Here is a 23611-nt window from a genome sequence, read left to right on the forward strand (position 1 = left end):
CTTCTTTGCCTTCACTGTACTTAGCATCGGTTCCTAACAACCATTTGCATTTCAAAATAGGAAATTATATTCCATACTTTATATGTTGAAGCAGTGCAGGAGTACCTAGGGAGTTTCTGGGGTAGATGGGACGTTTTAATAGGAAGAGGGAAAAACAGAAGCTTTCACGCATAACTACTGTAAATTATCAAATTCTGGCCAATGCTACTCTATAAATAATCAAGCTCAGATTTAAAGAAAATGATTTTCGGCACCAAATTTTTGGCTTAGAACAAGTCCAGAAAGGTGTTTGTCACCCGTTGATTTCCATGATCTAAAAATAGAACACACTGTGTGTATATTCGGGCTGATGGCAGGCAGATGTAGTAATAACATATGGTAATAATATCTCTTTCGCTTGCATGAATATAATATGTTTTGACATTTTGTTGGCATATTTTGCCTAAATCCCTCTTGTATGCTTGCGATGTGATAGAGAATGTTTTTCTACATAAGAAAGTAGCATGTGTCGTTGATATAAGTGAAATTTTGCTTGCCCACGCCGTTGACAAATGTGCTGTTGATCTGCAAATGTGCGATATCGTTGTTAATAATGGAGTGAGTATACAAGCCAACTGAAATGCATCGAGTCAAGTACTTTTGAAATACAATCAGCAAGAGCATAAACTACTACGGCTATGGAATCATCTGGCGAGCGACGAGGTGAGTGGGATCAAATGAAAATTTATGTTAAAAGGCGGTCGTTAGAAATCGTATTGTTGACTTGTGTGTTTGACAGTATCAAAATATATTGCAACCCCCATTGTCATTTCTAGGCATATACTATAAACGATCGTGTTTTTAATGACTTGTACAGTGTGCCTCATGCTAGGAGCTTGCGATCAACGGTTTACTATCGCGACTGAGTATATGGGCCTAGATTTAGATGCTAAAATATATAGAAACCCATCTCGTTGATTGAAAAATACATTGGCCGCAGGTAAACAAAGATGCGATCCGCAAGCATTGACATTTCGAGACAAAACTTGAGACTCACTATAATCATGTCCCGAACATGTATATTTTAACAAAACTGCGTAACAGGTTGACTATTTATTGAATTGAACTTTTTTGGGTGGAAAATTTCAATCAAGACCTGTGTTTTTACGAAATACAAAAAAGTTGTTAAACTAAATGATCATTTTTATCTACTATAAGGATATTGGCTTGTGTTAATAATGTTCGTTTCCAGCTTCAATTTTCAATCGACAAAATGAGTAAAATCAACTCCTGGCGAAATTATTTTCAAATCAAATAGTTTTCATTTGTAGATGATGTTATTTAGCACTAATTACTTCAAACACCCTATGCGTTGCTTTATATTTGACTCCACAGCAAGATAGAATTTTAACTCAAATTGGCTCGACCTTTATCAGGAAAGTGAAGCCCAATATAACAGCGATGTTTTTATTCATGGGTTTAAGAATTTCATATGAAATAGCAAACCCCGTAAAATCTGCCGAATTTGTTCGAAATTTTTCCATTTTGGGGGGATAATTAACACACATGCCTGTCTTGTATTTTTTGATTTGTGTTACATGTATGTTTATATCCGGTTCACAATTCATATGCTTTAATACCTGATATTGCTTTGAAGGTTGGGGCCAAAACATGAGGATACACCGCGAAAAAAAAGGATGAAAAATCGTATTAATTTCCATAAAGTATATTTGTCAGATTAAAAAGTTATAATTTGCAAGAGTTATAGATTTCAACCATACAATATTTAAAAAATCAAGCATTTAAGCATACATATGACAAAATATTAAGGCAAACGTTGGGAGGGATATGTTTATGTTTGCCAACCAAGCCCACATGGATTGCAGATTATAGTGTTATATATATTTTTTTGGATTAAAAATCCAAAAGTTATTCATTGCGGATTTTCCCAAAATCATTTCAAGTGACAGTTAATTTCCTCCTAATTTTAACACATTTCACCTTTCTTTGGTAAATTTCTTTTTTCAACCAGACAATCTTCTAATTGGGAGACCAAAATAATTTTAAAATTTGTCTGAAAAAAAACTTCAACCAAATATTTATATAACCAAAAGTTTGCTATAAATTTACTAATTTATTTACAAATTTACAAATTTGTTCTCTCTTTCACTTTTTTTTATTTCTTACTTAGCACTTCTTGCTTAGTTACCAAGGTGCTGACCAAGTTTAATACTTCTTATATTAGCCACTTCTACAACAATATTCTCAATAGCCTATAGCTAGCAGTTAAAGCACAATATTGCTTTGGATTTGCACAAGGAGGCAAACTAAGTTTTAATTTGTGCAAGTAATCCCAATTAATTAAAGTGAAAATTTGTAATATTATATGCAGTACACCCAGCCAACAATATGGCAGATTTGAGGCAAAGATTTAAATTTTGCAGGTGCAATGTGCACCTGGATCCCTCCTTTGCAAAGTTCACATTTCCTATAATATTTTTTAATGTTATAACCCTTCAATCTCTAAACAAACCACCTACAAATGTTAAATATTGTCTATTTTACTGAATACTGAATTTCTCTACCGCGTAGTGAAAAAATCCAAACATTCAAAAATAAAGAATTTTTTTTGAAAATTTTAATAACATTTTTCTTTTGAAAAGATGGCAACCATACGTCATTAGATTAGAAATGGGATTTGGCTAAAAAACCTATCAACCTCTATTTCAGTCTACAAAAGTGTGACATTTCTAGAGCGAAAAAGCATAAGCTAAACAGATGTATTTACCTAACAGATTTTGATGGAAGTCAGCTAGTATATTCTAATTAAGAAAATGTGGTAAATTTAGCCTTTCATCAAGAAACAATTGTGAGCAGCAATTGTTTATTTACTGCCATGGCCCATAGTTGGCCCAGAATCAAAAAAGTTACCATTGATTTTATAGGAGATTATAAGAATTTTGGACCAACTGTCCTTCATATATGCATGTAAATCAATATGCTTGCTGTATGCAGTGTGTTTTGGTATTTTTAAGCATTTTGCATATGGTAGTGGATATCACTCGGGTTTATGAATTAATATTGTGATGGCTCTACTCTGAAAAATTAGCATGACTATGGTGGGAATTGTACCTGTGACCTTTGGTTTACAAGTCCAATGTTCAAACTGTTTTCACATGGTAGCTCAATTTGAAGAGCATTGGACTAGCAAACCAAAGGTTGCAGATTTGTTTCCCACTATAGTCAAGTTAGTTTTTCAGCTTGCCTGGTTTTAACTCATAGCTACCATCACAAGATTTAAATTTCGCATATGATTCCTGTTTTGTAAATAACAAATCATTGGGTTTCTTCCTGAGTCTATTCACACACAATGACAAATGGTTGGATCGATTAATGAAATATCCCTGGTTTCATACTTTTTAGTACATATTGTCAGGTCAGGTGAGGACTAAAAAGGTCTATCTTAATTTTGAACAGTATTTAGAATTATATTTTTTGTCATATATTAGGACAATAAATACAATTCTCAATGGTGTTCAAAATGAAGATAGACCTTGTTAGTCATCAGCTGACTAATACCAGTATTAAAATTTTAATACACTTAAATCAAAATTAGAACTTTGTGAGTAGTAAAACTAGTTGAAATATCATTATATCAATTACCAAATTTTTAAATTACCAAATTTGCCCAACTTCAATGAGGACAAATGACACAAATGCTCATCCACACCACTGCCCATCCACACTATAATGTAAAATTTACCAAATAGATCTGTCAGAGAAAGCAATTATTATATATACCGATTGAGTCGCAGATAACCAGATTAAACTTAGCTAACTGCTAATTACTTTTGGAATTAAATTGCCCTACTAATTTTAGAAAACTACCTGGTACTATGATAACAACTTGATAACAGTCTTAAATGCCAGGTCGGTAATCAGCTGGGGTAGCAAGACACTGCATGCTGGTCAACGCCTGGCACTTCCCCTGTGCAACAATAGCGCATGAAATACTTTTTGACATTTTGCTTTGATAAATTTCCAATACCGGCAATAGTCTTTCTATAGGGTAAAAAGAGTGTCGAGTCACCTATCGGCTCTTTTTATAACGATCAATAGGTACTTGGTCTTGGATAGTATAAAAATTTAACAAGTTTCGTATAGCTCGTATACATTTAGAAGCGAACCAAAATGTGTCAAATTTGACACTTTGATATTTTAAGTATATATAACCAGTGCTTTATGATATTTTAAGCTATTTAGCCTTTAACTGTAACTCTGAAGTGAACTTTAAACATATACAACCAGTTACTAAAAGTTAACTATATATTAAAAAGGTAATTATTACTTTAGTTACTAAAAGTAAAAGTAAGATGTATTAACAACAGTCAACACTGTCCATGCAATTCTGCGATCTTTCACGCCTAAAATAGTTAAACATTTAAGTAGGGAGGGTAGCATGCTAAACAAATAAGTTGTTCCAAACATTTTCTTTTATACATGCAGATGAACAAACCATTGGCAATCAGATGACGAATAAGGATAAGACAGGTATAGCGTTTATTATTCTAAAATGTGTACGTGATAATATTGTGTATGTGATAATTGTGTATATGATAAGACATCTTTCTGATTTATAAATGTAAAACTTTATTTAACTGTTTATTGAGGAAAGTACCATTCCTGATATTTCATCTACCCTTGTTTTTTCTAATAGCTAAACGCGCACCTTCAACGTGAAGACGTTTGTAAAAACCAAAACGAGGCTTTAACGTACCGCGGGTATTCATTTTAAAAAAATATCACCAAAATGAATGGTATACCTTAAATGTGTGATATACTTTTTTGCAAATGAGGTTCTTAAGTCTTAATTTTAACTCGCAATGCGCACGCCAGGGCTGGTTGTATGGGATTTGGGACTATTTAACTATACATTTCGCATAAATTCTAATAGTTTTTATTATTTATAGGGTCTTAATTTCGAGTGGAATTACACAACTCAATTCAAGCCATGCAGGAACAGTTGAGAATAACTAGTCTCAACTATCGGTCCTGCGGCGGGAATCGAACCTACGCTTATGCGATGCCGGTGCAGTGCTCTTGCCTCTGAGCTAGAGAGGTAGCTGGCTTGAATTGAGTTGTGTATGATTCCACTCGAAATTAAGACCCTATAAAAACCGTTAGAATTTTACCTACATCGAGTGAAGTGCCACAAAATCGTAATACATTTTGCATAGTTAAATCCTAGATAACTCCGAAATACACAACTCTGCATGATTGGCCAATTCCATCCTTAACTACAGTTAAAAGTTAACTAGTCTTTTATACAACTGGCCCCAGACGTGTAAGCGTCTTGGAGTCAATGTTACCATTGTGTAAACTACTAAATATTATAACACGATGGTTACTCGCTAATGTTTCCTGGCTGCTGAGGTGATATTTGATAAGATAAACTGAAATATTTTTCGCTGCTATAATTATCGCTGAACATATGACGACTGCATTTTAGGGGGCCACAATCCCTTCCGAAAATGGCAATCTGGATTCAATAGACCAAGCCATTATCGGACGTTTCACGATATTAATATCTCAATATTGCTATAATTTTTCAGCCAGACTAGTCTTATCAACCTGCCTTGACTGATCTTTGCAATTTGTGTTTTTTGCAGCATCTGGTCTAATAGGTGTGCCCGGGATAAATGCCCAGTATGTTATTCCAACATCTTCAGCCCAGATAGAGGAGTTACTTAAACAAGGCTACCCACCACAGTTTGTTCTACAACAGTTACAATTGGCACAGGTAAGTGAATATTTTAACAATAGTGAGCTTAAGCAAGTGACGTTTTTGACAACAAAAACTGGATCAAGGATTGTGATTGGTGAAAAACAAAAAGTTTACTTCCGTTCAACGTACGTGTTGTCAAAAACGTCACTTGCTTAAGCTCACTAATACAACTTGAACAATTACATGTTGTATGGAATATAGGATGTTCGATTGCTAAGTATACCGCTGAAATAACTTGGTTATTCTTGCCGCTTTATATATAACCTGTATAGAAATCTCGAGAAGATCTATATATAACGGAATGTGAGAAATTGTTATATGTTTCATGCAATATTTTTAATATCCAAAAATTAGTAATTTTGATTCTTGAGCTTGTTACTTGAGCTTGTACTGTATGCTTTGTATTATTTGTTAAATGTATGTTGAATCGGAGAAACGCCTCGTATGGATCCCCGCGAGTTTTGTTCGTATTTCGTCTCTTAGGACAATTGCTCCCTTGATATTAAATTATAAAATTCGTTTTCTATGTGGGATAGTTTTAAACATGAGAATATACTGTACAGGTAATGAGTGCATCTGATAGTCTCCAAGTACTTATCTTTATAATACGATAATGGCTGGTTCAGGTTTCACTTCCACCTTGCACCGTTACCATTGAGAGAAAATGATCAGTCAATAGGGATACTTATAAAGATTAAACAGTCACAAGCGCAAATACGATTTCGCATGGGGACCTCTTTCCTCATATAGAAAAAGACGCAAGTAATTACGTATACAATCCCAGGAGGAAAGTTTCATTAAGGGGGCTAGGGTATGGTTTATTCAAAACTACAAAAACCAGGACAATTTGAATCGAAAATTTAACTGATAATTAACAGTTTTAAATATACTCCATTTAGCTCGCTCAACACCAGTATTCAGAGTTCTATAAAAAGGTCAGGGCTTCGGAATTGGAACCAAACTGGGATCAAAATAATGGAAGGGATGAAACGAGTGATTCCAGCGAGGTATCCACGTGGACTGAAGAAGAGAATGAACGAAGTCCCATCAAAGTGAAGGTTAGTACATGTGTAAAAAAAGGTTCTTTATAATTATTATTATTAAGACAATATTTTCTCAGAGTGCCTGACTCACAAGTTAATTTTTATGAAGCCTACATTAATGTTTATTCAGTGTTTTGGAATCCCACCTTTAAAAATCACAAGCGTGTTAAGTTTTATTCAAGAAGTTGTGTAATGGTTGTGATTTACCGCTACAAAATTTTTCCGCTTGCTGCAGGCCTTGCTTTTGCACAATATCAGGAAACATTCCATTAAAATGGCACAAATTGAAAGAGTGATTCGAACAATAAAAGGACTATATAAATGCATGTGCCGTTAGTAACCGCGAGAGTCAAAGTTATTCATTTCATTCTTGTTGGATGAAGAGAACGTGGATAACGGTCAGCTTAATCTACCGGTACCGCGCTTGTTGTCCTTTAAATCATGTGTCGTACGTTAAATCTTGGTTAACTCGTCTCCTTAAACCTAAGCTTCCATTTAATTGTATTTCTGGTGAACAAGTCATTTTCACCAATGAGAATCCGAAAGTTAATTTTTCTTAATTTATTATATGGATGGGGGTATTTTACTGAGAACTAAAACACTCGTAGAACTGATACGTCACTACATCCGGGACCAGGTGTGCGTATTTTCCGTATGTCACGTTTAGGGGTGACCAGGGGGTGACATAACGAGTTTCGAAAATTTTCCCGCCATTTTCTTTGTTGTGAAAATACAAATGGCCTTTGGTTCGTATATAAAACGAAATTAACGTTAGCAATACAAACAAAAACACATAAGACATCCTTAGATAAGGAAAAATTGGTCTACTTTAATGTTTAGGTTATGATTTAAAAATATTTGCTTTTATAATGGTCTTCCGCGGCTAATTTTCTTGTCGCCTTTGTGTGTATTTTTTTCACTCATAATTTAGTCCATATAATGTAGTATTCGTTCGCTGCGCTCACTCGTGAGATATTGTTCTTGCCACTCGAACATAAAATCCATATCTTCTCGCAACCGTGTAATATTCTCTATTTCTGTACACACATGAAATGAAATATTCTATCACATCGGCTACCTTGACATGTTCATGATTAAAAAGTGGAAACCAGGCAAACCCACAAATTACTGCGTTAATTAGGAAGGTTTGACACGTTGGCCATTAGGGGCGGATCGAAACTAATTGAAACTAATTTTAATTATATCTCTAAGCATACTTTACTTTTGTTGGCACACATGCACGCCGAATAATAATCTGTATAAAAGAAATTAGAAAATAGTGACATATTCTTGTAGATTGAGCCTGCTGATGCTGACGACGAGGATGATGAAGAGGTTATAGACGGTTTCTCAGAGTTAAAGAGAAATGAAAAACAATCTGCAGAAAGTATGTTGCTGTACCGTTTCATACAGCACCATGTAGAGGTTACCTTGAAGGATAACGAATTTAGTTCCATCATGTCGATTTCCAAACTCCATTAAGTATTATCACCTAGTCTCTTTTCGATCAAAATACGTATAGTATAATATTCTCACTGTGTTCCGATAAAAACGATATATTTTATATTCCCTTTATTTTACACGACCTTTCGTTCGTTCCCTTACATATCTTATATTATGTTTCCCAGTCTTTAACTGTCAATCAATTCCTGATTGTCCCAGGGTAGATTAGCTAAATCATGGGCTAAATATATTCATTATGGCGTACAAATTTCTCTTTACAAAAGATGTTTCTCTGGAGGGGGGGGTGGGTTAATAGGCAAACAAGAATTTTATGGAAACTTATAGTAACGTACCGTACACCAACACAAGGTTGTTGGGCTTTGTAGAGAAGGAATTCACAGCATACTTGGGTCTCGTACTGTGTCTAGAGAAGGTTTGACTCCCGAAACCTTTACACTACACATCTTTTCCAAACAATTCAGTATGATGCTTGTGTCTTTCGTTTAGTCACATCAAACCAGGTGAAACAACGGCTACAGGAATTTGTATTGAATAAACAACAACGTGTGGCTGCGGTCTCTAGTGTACCTGATACAAATATGTTTAAACGATGGTAAGATCCGAAGCTGAAGGTTTCGCCTGCACAGTGCAGTATGAGTGCGTGCAGTATATATATAGCTGCTGAATATCTGCATGTTGCATCTGCAACTAGTACACTATAGCCCCGTTTACACTACACTCAATTTATTGGCACCCACACGGGTATCCATTTTAGTCGTGCCGTACCAAAAAATCGAGTGTATTTTAAACGGGGCTTATGGCAACTGATTTACTGTACGCAAGGCGGCCGGTTGTACTTGAGAAGATTTTTTTATGCATTTCAGGAACCTTAGTGTTGCCGATGATGAACACGATGCTGTCAGCCCACTTGGTCGATCTCGAGTGTCAAATGGGGATTCGAATTTCCCTCTTCGCAAAACAGGTACTCTTAATGACTTAATAAGCTGCTTTTTGCGTACATTCATGAACTGAAAAGTCATAAACCATAGACGATCGAGGCATAGCGAAGTCTTAAGTCTTAACGCGGCTTAGTCTGAAAACCGGCTTAAGTTCGTGTTTGTGCAAACCCTTCGCAAACTATGAAGGCGATGGACGTATAAAAAGGCCCGTTTACACGAGCGATTTTTTCTGCGGTTTTCTCCTTTTGATAGATGTTAAAGAGTGGACAGTTAAGAATGCTCTGATGTATTAGTGCTCTTAATTGCTTATTCACTCGTTCACATGTATCAAAAGGTGAAAGTCGCACAAAAAATCGCTGCAAAAATCGTGTAAACGGGTTAATAAAGCAATCGTTCAGTCGAATCAGCTTGTTGAATTCATTAGACAAACTAATTTATGAATATAAGCTGGGTTTCAAACAATGTGTTAGCTTCTCCACCTGTTTCGTTATTGTATGGCTCAAAAACTGGCAGTAAACATAGGCATCACGCATATCCCCTTCCCACTCCCACTCCCCGAAGCTAAAGGTTGCAAATGTCGATAAACGAGTTCACTGCTAGTCATACTATCCTATAGCCTCGGAACCAAACCTCAAAGCAAAATCGAAACTACGAGCTAAGGTATCGGAGCATCGCTCATATCTTGGGGTTGGAAATGTTGCCATTCCGCGCCGTCGTGAGAGGAATGGCACTAGGATAACCAAGCTTGATACAGGTAAGCCAAGATTACATATTGCTTAAGGTAAAAAATGTTTACGACGTATTCGGTTTAGATCAAAATCGGGAATTCTACGGCTAAGAACATTTCCTCGCATAATGAAAATGCATGTTTGTTCGAAGTATTTTGAAATGACCGAACTATAATGTGCGACTTAGACGAGGCTCCTCAGCACGATCACGGAAATGGGTGCCAATGTCCTGGTATTATTCCTCAAAACTCGACTGATCTTAATTTGTACCCCACCAACACCCCCTCTGGCCTAGGAAAGTCACCTATTCCCCCACTGGCCTAGTAAAGAGGTGCGTGAGAATCGGGGCAGAATTAACTCGAGGAAAACTTTTCTAGTCAAGTCATACCTATATTTGCGCACTTGTGGGCGAGCGAACTGCAAAAGTTTACGATAAAAAGCGCATACTAATGTGTCTTATATGTAAACTGTACTGCAGGACGGTATTATCCGTGTCCTACTGTGGCAGCAGCGTATGTTTGAGTATTATTAGAGAGAAGTTAGCTTTAAAATAAATGGCAAAACGTGCATCATCTTCTATAGACTGACACAAAAATATATACCGCAGGTGATGTGATAAAGCTTATTGCGAGCCTTAAGGCTTACGGCAGCCATTTCATTTATGACTGGCAATTTCCGGTGGTCCTTTGCTGAGAACTTCAACCTCCCGCGTAGCGTGGAGCCTCAAAAGATTCGCTGTGCATGACTACGCGGCGAGAGGGGGGCAGGCAGGGGGGCATTTTGCGCCGGGCCCCACAATTTCTTTCGATGGCCCTGACCATGCCGACTTAACGCACACCAGATTGCCACAATCCAGTCCTTGTTTTCCGTTCAGCGTTTCACTTTCAGTCAAAACATATCGCCGGCGGTTCGTAAACATGTCAATCAAGCATACACACTCCACGCCGCGTGCTCGTTCGCCTACGCGTTGTTGTAGGTTTAGAATAAACATATGCCATATTTGCCTCCATTCGAGATAAGGACCGCCAGCTTTATTCTAATGCATGCATGTGTCCGTTTCCATGGTGATACTTATACAGGCCATTATTTAGAATTCCAGTTGATATTCGTTGTGATGTTTAGAATCTTAAAAAGAGATTATCAATATTATTATCTCCGCAGTAATGGAGTCGGTGACGTAAAATTAGTTATTTCTTCGCATGGAACAAAAAGATTCTGATTTGCATCGCCTTGTTTGACGTCACTTCCACTTACTGTATATACCTTACAACGCCCGGTAAGACCAATATGATGATTCTTTTCTACGAAAATTGGAATGCGCATTTAAAAAATCTTCTAAAAACCCCTGCGGGAAACGGTCAATAGTCAAACCTCGCTTCAACTGGTACGTATATAAAAGGATTGATTAAAACTCCCCTAATCTTCAGCAGGGCCGAGATGCAGTCGATATTATTGCTAGACCGGCTGCATGAAGCGCTGAAAGCCTTGGTAAAGCAACTTGAACACACTGGAGAAATTTCAGATCCTTTGACGAGCATTGTAATTATTCGGCTCTTGCATGGGCTATAAATATCTGTGAGATGTCAACTTTTTATTAGTGAGTGTGTGTGTAAACGGGCGAACTGTCGGAAATGAGTTCACATTTAAAACTCATCAAGACTGATATCACTTCAAACCTGATTGCAAGATACATATTGCGTGTGTAAAATAACTATATCAGGATCTTGCTGTGTCCCAAAGGGCGATGTTCGCGTTATTAATATTATGATTATTTTGTAGAATTCTTTATGCCCGGTTGCTTATCAATCTATGAATTGAAGGTGGGGTATTTATATAAGTGTGTTTAAGTAGTAGAGAACTGTGCTTTTCATGTATTCACATAAGATGCAGTAGACGTTAAAATTGATCCAGAAGCAAGTTATTCTCACGAACGAAATCAATCAAACTAATCAATGACCCATAAGTTTGAGTGTGTCTTTATGACAGCACGCTGTGATGGTAATTATATCATTATTTCGTGAGTCCCAATGATATAAAGGCGAGTTCTATTTATATCCAACAAAATTGCTGAAAATGTACACATTCTGGGAAAAAATTTGCCAATGTTTGCTGATTTTGCCGAACCATTTTCGGCGGCCATCTTGAAAATCCCGAAAACTCACCGCTGAGTTCGGAAACAGCAGGCGAGCTCGAAAAAAGCTTACCTACTCGGAACCAATCAGAATGCCGCTTTCACACTAGGTATGAGATAAACCATGCAAGAATCTTGCTTCATAGAGCAGTTTCGTACTAGACGAAGAGTAAAAAACGACATGTAGCTATTAACTTCTCATGAAAGGGCGTCGATACTAATTTCAGCACCATTTAGTTCATCTTTCCAATACTTGTCTTACAATGGAAACGGAGGAGGACAACTATAAACAGCCTAATTTAGCCGTCATTTGTGCTCAATTTGGTCAAGATATATTCGATGTCAAAAATAAAGAGGTATAATCAGTAAACTTGGCATAGCCTATATATAAAGATTTTCATCGTCATGCTAAAAAAATGCACGCATCTGCGAGATAACGTGTGAATATCATTGCGAAATTGTGACGCCACTCGAGCAAGTTATGCACGCGCAATTCAATTCTACGTTTTCATGTAACTGTCACGGAAAACAAACTTTTTCGGATTGGCTTCGGTTGGAAAATTAAAACTCCAAATTGCGCAATCGAATGGCTTAATTTTAAACACTTTTCACCCCAAAATCAATCTATTCCGTTGTTTGCTTTCAATCATAAATGAAATATTGCAATTCCCATGCAATCATGCATCTGAATGAAGGCGGTAAGAGTAATTTATAGAACATCAATCTGTGATGTGCCAAGGCCACACTATGTTGCGGTGATTGCAGATTTGACGTGCATGTTAATGTGCGAATTGCGCAAGCTTAAGAATCTTTAACGAAAATGACTTAGATGGACCGCATTCTTCATAAGCTGCATAGTAATGATGAAAATTTCAGTTACGTCATGTATTGACTTCATTTCAGTAGAAGTGCATGCAAGTGGGAAAATGAACAATTATGTCATAATAAAAGAATGGTAGAAGGTTTCGAAAATGGAAAACTAAGGCTACGTTCACAGAGGGGCGGACGAATTTGGAAGCGTGCTAAAATTCATCTGATTCACACGGTAAAAACGGATGAAAATTTCACCTGTTCTGCAACCTAAAATCCTATAAGAAGGGAGTCTATTCACAGCACACGTCTTTTTTCAAATATAATGAAATTCTTCAAGACATTTGCATGTTTTGGCATAGTGAATTTTTATTTCTGGTCGTCTATTAAGTTTTGCTGTTTGCTATTTTCGTGTCTACGGTTATAGATCTAAAATTGCTTGGAGATCAATCGTGGGGCCAATATTTTGTAATACATTGCCCACGTACTATTCCTTAAATGTGTGTATTCAGATGTGTCGCGTATTGTGCAGATGTTATCAGCTATCATGCATTCGTGTACTTCTTCGTATCTGTTCATCATGTTAAAAAATCCATACTAAATAGACAGATTAACTCTTTAAGTATTTCCTTCATAAGAGCATGTCCTATTGCACCGTATTGTCCGCCAATGAATTTCATATATGATCTCATAAAATCTTGCGCGTAGACTTGCCGTGAAGCCCATGTGTGCACGACCCCTTTATGCAGCCTTTCAGGGAGAAACGACGTCATCGATTCATGGTGCAGCATTATATACAATACACGATAAGAATAACTCCCGATTTTGTAAGACAGCTAGTGTGCAGTTATATTCATCATTGACACTTCTGCGTATCGTATGTTTCAGTAATCATTTGATCCCTTCATTCCTTTAGAGAGTTAAACTGTTTACTATGAACACATCTCTTTTTTTTTCAAAGATTTGATACACATAAGACTAAGAACCGCGGGGCCTGTTTTAAAAGGGAGGGAGTAGGACCAAAACCTAATGCTAATTTCCCGCCTAAAGGCTAGTTTCCACTCAGGAGAAATCTCCTTTGGATTGGAACGGACAGGAAAATTTTCTTTGTCGGTAAGTTCTCAAGCGGCATTTATACAAAGGAAACTTTCCTGTCTTGTCCGATCCAAAGGAGAAGTTTCCTGAGTGGAAACTAGCCTTAACGCAGAATTCTATCAGATAATTTTTTTGTGGCGAGGAAAAGGGGAAGGGCGGAGTCAATGAAGACAAACTTTCAATTGTATACACCACTTGCAACAGTGCAATTAAAAACAAAATTAGGCGACTGACATCCTACATACTCCACTTAATTAGCTTCTTTACCGGGTTCCTAAAATTTTTTTAAAATCTGCATTCAAAGTATTTTTCACAATAAAATCAGATTATACAAGCGTATTAAAAAAGTGCCCCCCATTGGACCAAGCTTTTGTTAGAATTTGAATGCCTTTTATATTATGCTGCATGTAAAACCACGGATGCGTAAAATTGAGAGCGAGACCTTAATTTTGATATTATCCTTTTATGTGAAGATTTTTGTGGTTGCTTCGTAATATACAATTGTCTTTAGGAAATAATGAAATTTTATCGGGCTTAAATAATGTTCACCTTAGGATTTATCGAGTGGGATTTAATTACGATGGTCCTATAGGAACATTTCGCTCTATATATTTATTTCCATGAAGCTCATGCCGTGAATTTTTTTTAGATGTGAAACTATAAGGCTTTCAGAAGCGTTTATGAAACTTGTTGGTTCGTTGCACTCTTTCTCGATAGTCTCGATAACATCATCTTGTATTGTTTTATACGCAAATGAAACTATTGTATCCTACATGAAAATACGTATAAATTGTTCTCATATGAAAGCAATTTACCGTTTGATTTTTTTTAAATACGCGAGCATGACTTGTTTAAAATTCTGGACATCCTAGCTGATGGCGCGGATGCTTCATGCTTTTGTCTAAAATGCTGCTGCCAATAACAAAGCCATATCTTAAATAGGATTTACCTTGCAATTAATGAAGATTATAGGAACTTTCACAAATTCTTTTCAAGTGGTAACTCTTTGTTGGACATCCCGAGAATTTTTCCTAAATCACAGGCAATCAAACGACTTCAGTCTTCATTGTTCTTTTGTCGTGGAAACTAAAGATAGTTAAACTGTGCCGCAATTATCCGTCATAGTTTGGCACTTTGGCTCCAAAAGTCTCTATATTTGAGCAAAACACCAGACATCTGTCCTTTGCTGCACTTGCACGTCAACTGAAATCCTCTTGCTAAACAATGAAATAATACCAATGAAAGCTCATACGTATGCCACCATGGCAACTAACGTTGTAAGGGTGACGAATTTTTTTGTCTGTAGGCATAAGCTTTATATTTAGTTATAAGGCAAATAATGAGAAAAAAATTCTAAAAATAAAGCTTTTTCAAAGGGGTTTTGTTTGGGACCACTTTGAGTCACATGCATGTGCACAGCGCACAAAGTCGAAAAACTTGAAAAACAGGAAACGTGACAAAATGTTAGCCATAATTACAAAGTGACTTGTAAGTTGGTGAAAATCAATCATACTGTTCTTGACCCCGTCGGTGAAAATAACTTATTCCACAAAATGGGAACCATCCTTTTGCTATCAAATTTAGAGCTTCATAGGAATAGAATATATGCATGCATATATATACTGCATGAAAAATGTTTTCATATATGCGTGCGTTATTATTGTCGTCTGACGCTGATATTGCACACCTTGGCTATATCTGTGAAAACCTTCCATTGAATGACCCTTTACGGATGAATATTGCAAAGCCTATATCGTTTTTTAATTTGATTTAATTAAGCATATTTACATTATCAGAGGGATCTCTGATATTGTATATTTGCTTTGAGAGCTTTGTGCATGCGTTAGCCCAATAATCCAACTGGGGAAAAATGGTGTAACCACATTCAATGACATTCGCCTGCTGACCGTTTCGGATGAGACCGTTGGACTGTAGGTGTTTGAAAACGATGGGATTTTAAGAGAATTGTCCGTCGTGGCCAACCAAACGATAGCCGTTGTATTGTTTCCTCGTATAAAGCCAAAGGTATATTATAGCGGTCGGCATACTTCCCTTATAATTGACATTTTCAAATAAAGCTATAGTACAAATAACCAATCATATACTGAATACAACGGCAGTTGTAAAAATTAGATCGACGTACACTGTAGTTATTATTTATTACTCCGGCGTCAGCGACGGAGTTGAAAATTCGCCCCGGTTTTGTTTTGTTGTAAGCATTTTTACCTTAGTCTTGGCGGTTGGCATGGAGTGCATGATCTATAAAGATTGCCGGAATAACAGGAAGAGGTCTTCCGCGTGCATCAGATAGCCCGCGTTTAACTTTATGGGTACACCTTGTAGGTCTTCTTTGATGTGTTTGTGTCGGTGTTATATAGATTATGTAATCTCTAAGGAATTGGAAAGGGGAAGTTTCTGGTCGATTAATGGCTATATACACGATGCCATCAATATAGGAAGGATGTCTATAGGATACAACAGCCAACCCCCGTATGATTGCCAGTCCCTTCCTGGTCATATATCACGCTGGAAATTGATCTGGCAAAGAGGTATATATCTCCTCTTGAAAGTAACATAATCACTAGTTTTATACCATGCATGGTGACGAGACGTGATAAACGGAGTTTGAAAGTTCCTTCTTGGCTTAAATATAGCGAATACAACCAATGGAATCTAAATTGGTCGGTCTCAGATGCACTCATCCTTCACCAATTCTCTTTGGTTAAGACACTTTGAATTTTGTGGCAGTATTAACTACTATGGAGACGTTGACGTAGCCATGCAGTATCCATGCAAATATGCTCATACCAAGAATTTTTTATTCTTTATCAAACTGCCTGCTGCATGTGGGTTGATTTTCGGGATTCTGTGAAGTCACGCGTATATTGTTGACTAGAGGTCATTTTCGGGGATTTTCCCCCAGAATTTCAGTTGGAAATATTGGACGAACTTCTTTAATTTGTATCTTTGTAAGAGCGTAGTGGAAAAATTGACCTACGGGCTACGACGGAGGTAGTTGCCGCGTATATGGACAACTTCGAAATCATTCGTTATTGAACCAACTCCTTATATTGAGATGAAAACTTATCCCGACTCCGAGAAATTATACGAGAGAATTTTGAATTTTTTAATGTGGTCATCGACCTGAAGAAGCTCTTTAATTAAGTTCAATTTAGACATTTTTGTTAATTTTTTTAGATTAACATGCAGTCATATACTAAGTTTAATTATGTTTAGATATTAAAATGACCTGGTGCCCATGTCGTTGGCATGCATGCATATATATATATATATATAAATTACTTATAATTTATGTTAAACGGCATACACATAAACATTTCGCAAATTAAAGCATGCAGCGCTTTCACTTTAGTGAAATTCATGTAAAATATATATCGTCTCGTTTTTCCTAAAATACTACTTCAATCTGGAATATACTAGAGACTTTGCATCATTATCTCGCCATAAAGAAAATATGCGATTTGCCTTCAGCGATGTTAAATACGCGTTGATTGCAAAGCAAAATGACAGCGCGTTTTCAAATAATGGCGAATATGTTTTGTGTGTTTTCGACATCATTCAACGTCCGTCGTCATTTGTTCTTTGTTATTATGTGGGCTGATACTATACGCCTACGCATAATCAAGCTACGTCTTCCTAATAAAGCTAATGACACTCGCTTTGTTGAAACTTCAAAACCCGTCGTTTTTTTGCCCTTGTGGGCAAACGTTTACCACAATTCGCCCGCCAGCCTCGACTCGTGAGGCGAGACGAGTTCGTACGCTACACAATGCGGTTTCGGCCTAAAAATGCGTAGAATCTGGCTTCGCTTTCGCAATATACAGACAGCCTTGCTGGACAATTACGTCTGCACTTCAAGCCTCCCACGCACTCGTAATATTCAGACATTATGAATATTAGCTGTTGCCCTATAGGGGTGTAAGGCCGTTTCGCGTTTCGCATCCCATCTTGAACCCATCAAAGTTAAACAACAACGTCTATCGTGCGGGGGGAAGTAATTTGTAGCGTTCGCTGGATCATTAAAGGTAACAGTGGGCTATATTCTTAACGCCAAAACGAAGTCTTGCTTCTTTGTTTTACGAGTGTTGGTAATTGTGGGCGGAAATGACCCTGTAGTTGCCTCAACAACCCCTTCGAAAACCTCCAATAGGATTCTACATGCTCCATTCAGAGCGACTTGACTGCTTAAAAGAAGTTCTATACTGATATTTCGCTCTTCCTTGAAGCGCCAAAGGATTCCTTGTTTGCGAGAAAGTTCCTAACGTTTTTTCAAGCTTCGTTTGGTATTCGTGACTTGCTCTACCGGTAGCGTCGCCCAAATGCATATATAAAAGACTGAGGTATCACCTCTCGTCTACGGTATCTGTATACGTATATAGGACACGCTTGGGAAAACGAGTCGACCTCTCTGGTAGGTTTCTTCGTTGCCTGTGTCAGCGAGTTGTGTTGTATATTTATTCTGCTATTTACATGGGCTACCATCGAACGGGAAGACTTCGATTCTCACTGCATGGGTTCGGCCCGGCCGGAAGTGGTTAATGCGCAATCGTGTTGTTCTTCTGAACACTGTTTACATACTGTATCCTTGGACAGGCAAGTAGCGACGACTTTCAAAGGAACTTTGTTTTGAAATTCGCATACGTATTGCTGCGATTCGAGCGACGTGATCGGGCCCATGTTTAGGGAACAAGAAATGCGATTTAATGAAAGCAATAATAGGACAACGCCGTCTCCTACGCTTCGAGACCAGCTTCTTCGTAAGCTTGTCGAAAGTCGTTCAGGTCAGTGATTTTACTCGGTATAATAATATAATGGCGGCGAAAACTCTTCCGTGTACGTGCCTGCTTCGTTGTATTCAACTCTTGCGCTAAATCGTCGAAGTTGTATCGTGGTTTTATTTGTGGACAGAGACTTTGACGTATAAAATACCACTGGCCTGTAAACTATACGTTTTGACGTAATACACAACCCTCATATACGAATTTATCCTAAATATCTGCAATGTTACGCGGTGTGAGGATTGTGTGAAGAGAATCTAACCTCGACGGGCCTTTCTGGTGTAGTAATGTTCACGTGGCTGGCTTTTACGCGCGGTTAACCGCTTGTGATAAGCTTTCGAGTTCTGATTTGCCAAAACTAATTGCCTCGTTTCTTGTGTGATGTTCGCTTCGTGTTTACCCGGCTATGTTTAGCCCTGTTCATTTGCATATCTCCTGATAATTGTGTATGGAATAAAGCCTCGCGAAAAACCACCTGGTTGTGTTATAGAATATACTTGTGTGTGTGTATATGTATGTATGTCATTATGTCCGCGCCACTGTAGAGGGTTTCATGTTTAGTTTGATGTGTACGTACTGTACGCCCAGCAAGCACGTCTGCTCGCAGCAGTCGCTGTCTATAGATCAATACGGATTAATTCACATCACAGCGGCTTAGTGAATCATTATAGATATATATACGTGTATATATATATAATGTCGCAGTATCTAAGTATCTGTGCTTAGGCCTCGTGTTTTCTTCGTTTTCAGCCGAGAACAACAACAATATGGACTCCTCCGAAAGCTCGTCACCCAGCTCACCCATACAGTTCACCCGTGGTGGGGACTCCCCAGGCAGAGAGGTAAGCTTGCCTAAATATTATTCGTACAAATGTAAATAAATTAACCGCAGTAATTAACACGTTGATGTTTTCATTTCCAGCATTTACTTGTAGTGTTTGCGGCCCTTGTGACCGCACGCATATATGTTATATTCATGACATTTTGCCTCGTGCGCTAAAGCCTACACGAGGTATTCCAGTAAACGTTTCCTTGCACGAAATGTTTTCAGCATTTCAGAACCAATCCTTTACAACCATTATTTCGTTGTCTTCCCCATAAATCCATAAAAATGGAGTTTCACAAGCAATTTAAAAGGAAATGCATGTAGTCGTGTTTACTATATATGAGCGCGGGTGCTTCATGTTTATATTTTATAGTTTTTATATATATATATATATATATATATATATATATATATATATATATATATATATATAAATATGCTGTTTTGCACTGAGGTACATAATATAAATATATATATTTATATAAATATATATATATATATATATATATATATATATATATATATATATATATATATATATATATATATTTATGTTATGTACCTCAGTGCAAAACAGCATATTTATATATTACACAGGGCAATATGTGGAATTATGCTCTAGTGTAAAGGTTGTGTATCTGTCTAGGATGTATACACTTTCTCGTGAAAATGTATAAAAAATTCACGGAAAACGTTTAGACTCATTTATCGTATTATATTCAATACATCGTGCCGTCATGCATTGTGCAAGTAACGATACGTTTTTTGTGCAGGGATTTTCAACCCCATAGTCTTAAGCATGGCAGGTGGAAATGTAGGATTAATGGTCTGTCATGCATAAGTTAAGTACCCACAGCCATATGTTCTCGTAATGTACTTTGCTGTAGTTTGCTTGTTGTGATTCATATTCACAATTTGCAATTTTATCAATATGTTTACATCCATAATGTACACATTTTATTACATTACGCTGTCCAAAAATAACACTTCCAACTAATGAACATCACATGCATATATTATTTTTATTATCATTTTTGATCGAATCGTTGTTTCGGCACGCACACGTCTATTAATTAAGGAGAAATGTTAACATTCGCGTGGGTTCCAAAACCATGTTTTCTTGAACGACAAGCGTATGGTATTTGCCAATAAAATAACACTTTCTTCATCGGGAAAGCCGTTTCCCGCCCAAAATTTTATATGTATATCTAAAATGATATCCAGTTGTTATGTATAGAGTGCATGCATGGTTTGGCGACAAGATGCAAGTGCAATATAACCCATTATCATTGTTTTTATCGGCGTTCATACCAAATGTGCATGCCATCTTGTTTACTGTGTTTTTGCCCAGTTAATAACCGAATGGAAATCGATGGTTTGGGTCGTCCACATATTATTCCGTGGCCTGAACGACTGGCTACTTTAAACCTAATATTGTTCGTTGACTAGGGGAAAATACAATAGACACCTGTTACCAAAAATGGGAAATGTTTTTTCGGCAATGGGGAAAGAACAAGTATTTCCATAAATGGACCTGTATCTAATTAATCTGTCGCATTAAACTTTCGTCTGCGAATCGTGTTTTCTAGGAACTCTGCGTAAGTACATACAGGCGTGTTCACTTAGCGCCCACGTTTTTGTTATTTCTCAAACTTTAAATCTTTCAAACTTTAAATTTGCTATCAAAAGTGAAAAGTTGAAAAGTGCTATCAAATAGAGACGTTGCAAATCATCCTCGCTTGCCAGTCGCTCATTCTGCCGAATTCGTTTGGGACCTTAAGATGGACCAAATCTACGATACGGATGTGAAGTGATTCTGTGGTTATATATATATATTTCCATTATTTCTCAACAGTGATAAAAATTATAGATTTCTTTTGGTAAACAAATCCAGAGCCGCGTATATAAAACGAATTAAAACTGCAATGGGTTCCTAACACTAGTGGCTGTTTTCATGTCACGTCCGCGTCGTAGATTTGGTGCATCCTAGGCTCGCTAGTGGATAGTGGCTTCTACTGCGCTTTTTCGTGCACACTCGCACGGTAATTGCGATTTGACCTTAACTATATGTGCTATACGAAAGTCGATACGCAAGCCTAAGACTTTGACACACAACTAACACATGTACACACAACAAGTAGATCTAATATAGCTCCGATGAGAGACAGGTGACAGCTTCATATTCGCAAGTCAACGGGAACCATAAATGGCGACCGTATACGTTCTGCGCATGTCATTCACATAATTATGGCACTCATGCACTGCCACTTGTGGTTCAGAAACGAGAGTTGTAATTTTTTTTTTTGGCTTTTAACGAAGTCGAAGTTTAAACCAAGCTCTTCACTTTGATCCGAGTATAGCTCTCACATGCATACCTGACTCTTAACACGTACAAGGTAGAACCTGATGATGTTCAAAGATAATTAACATATTTAGCGAAATATGGAAGGGCAGAATTAAGGTTGCAAATGTTTAATACTATCTGAATGAAACCTACAATTTTCATATAGAAATTAAGCTTGCAGGAGGAAATCGTTTCACAATATTTTTCGGGCACCAGACACGACTTTTGCTTTCATTGTTGTTATGTTTTGTTGCATGCCATTCGAGTACCTGTTGAAACCGAATATCCATGCAATATTTTTGCAGTTGCCACATTTTACGCTGATAGCGAAATTTGAAATATGCCGTTTCTGCGCGTGTTTATTCGCCCACTTTGGGAATCGCATACGACAAATCGCACAGTGTAATCGAAATGATACATTCTATATTCATTCCTTTTCGTGGCCCCGGAGTTAAAACATGTTATGTCACCTTGTTTGGTTCGGTTTTGCATTGCTATACGTGCATGCAAGAAACAAAAAAATTGAATCAGGCCATTATTATGTTGGGAATACAAACCACCCCTGTATTTTTCAAGCCTGACTGAATATCTGAGCACGATAGCAAAGATCAGGAGAACTACTTGTCAAGTGCGTTGACAAAAGGTCGCTGTGATCTAACTCCAAGAATAACTCATAGAACGTAAAGTAATCCATTTCGTGAAGATGCAAATAACTCCATTTCAGGAGTTAAGTCTTCCGTGGCGTGTACATTACACGTCACCTTCTGACATAATACATAACATTTTTGACTATAAATAACTGTTTTTAATCTATATAGCCGTGAACTTTCTAGTTTCAAATGGAACATATGGCCACGCTATCTTATCAAGCATGCAATCAGTTTGATTGTATATACGGTGCTTTCCATCCACCACGTAAATCTCGGCGCCCACGCAAACACTAATATGGGGGGAAGATGTTATAAATAGCGTAATACAGTACAAATAAACAAAATTGCAGAGACAATAACAAGAAATCTTGTGGAAAAGCGTTCATTCAAAGAAACTGCTATTGCACGGCATTCAGTACCGTTGGTATCAGCATCGTTTAGCGAGTATCTTATTGATGTGTGAACGAGTATTATTTTTCGAGGTTCACTTATTGTGCAAAATCATTTTTCGATACAAGCAGATCGTTTATATCTTTTGCGTGATTAACCATATTGAATGTAATTTTTAATTTCTTAATGTATATGTTGTCTTTCCAGGATCGTACAACTCCTCCGACGCCCCACGAGACACGCGTTCTCACGCCGTCTGAATCATTACCAAACATTCGTTATGGGAAGGTTACGCCTGTAGGAATTCCATATGTGAGTAGTTTGTTAAACCTTCTTAGTTAGCTTTAAATCCTGTCTTTGTAATAATCGTTTTTTCATCCAAGACCGTACTTCATTATGCATGCACGAGGCAGGCTCGCAATGACATTCCTGGCACAGTGTATATGTCATTATACGCGAAATCACTTCGCAGAGAACTATTTTATTCCGTCTTGTTTTTTACGCAGTCAAATATTGCATGTACTTTGTCGGAAAATTTCATAGAGAAGAATGAATACGTGTAAAAAATATAAGAGTTGATGTTCAAGCCATGTCGGAATTCCTGTGACTTATAAAAATAGTTGCCTCCT

At 37.2% G+C, this 23611-nt stretch overlaps 1 protein-coding gene across 1 annotated transcript in view; it reads left to right on the forward strand.

The window, feature by feature from the left end:
- Window positions 1–352: 352 nt before the first annotated feature.
- LOC114524132 (histone deacetylase 4-like) overlaps window positions 353–23611 on the forward strand; it is a 35544-nt gene continuing 12285 nt past the window's right edge. Inside the window, exons 1-10 of the mRNA XM_028545256.1 lie at window positions 353–702; window positions 4486–4530; window positions 5649–5779; window positions 6664–6822; window positions 8104–8194; window positions 8758–8863; window positions 9135–9232; window positions 9826–9963; window positions 19523–19614; window positions 23190–23294. Coding sequence (XP_028401057.1) covers window positions 678–702; window positions 4486–4530; window positions 5649–5779; window positions 6664–6822; window positions 8104–8194; window positions 8758–8863; window positions 9135–9232; window positions 9826–9963; window positions 19523–19614; window positions 23190–23294 — 990 coding nt within the window. The 5' untranslated portion in view covers window positions 353–677. The remainder of the gene's footprint in view (window positions 703–4485; window positions 4531–5648; window positions 5780–6663; window positions 6823–8103; window positions 8195–8757; window positions 8864–9134; window positions 9233–9825; window positions 9964–19522; window positions 19615–23189; window positions 23295–23611) is intronic.

Source organism: Dendronephthya gigantea, unplaced genomic scaffold (assembly GCF_004324835.1).
Source record: "Dendronephthya gigantea isolate DGI-Jeju-01 unplaced genomic scaffold, DenGig_1.0 000030F, whole genome shotgun sequence".
NCBI lineage: Eukaryota > Metazoa > Cnidaria > Anthozoa > Malacalcyonacea > Nephtheidae > Dendronephthya > Dendronephthya gigantea.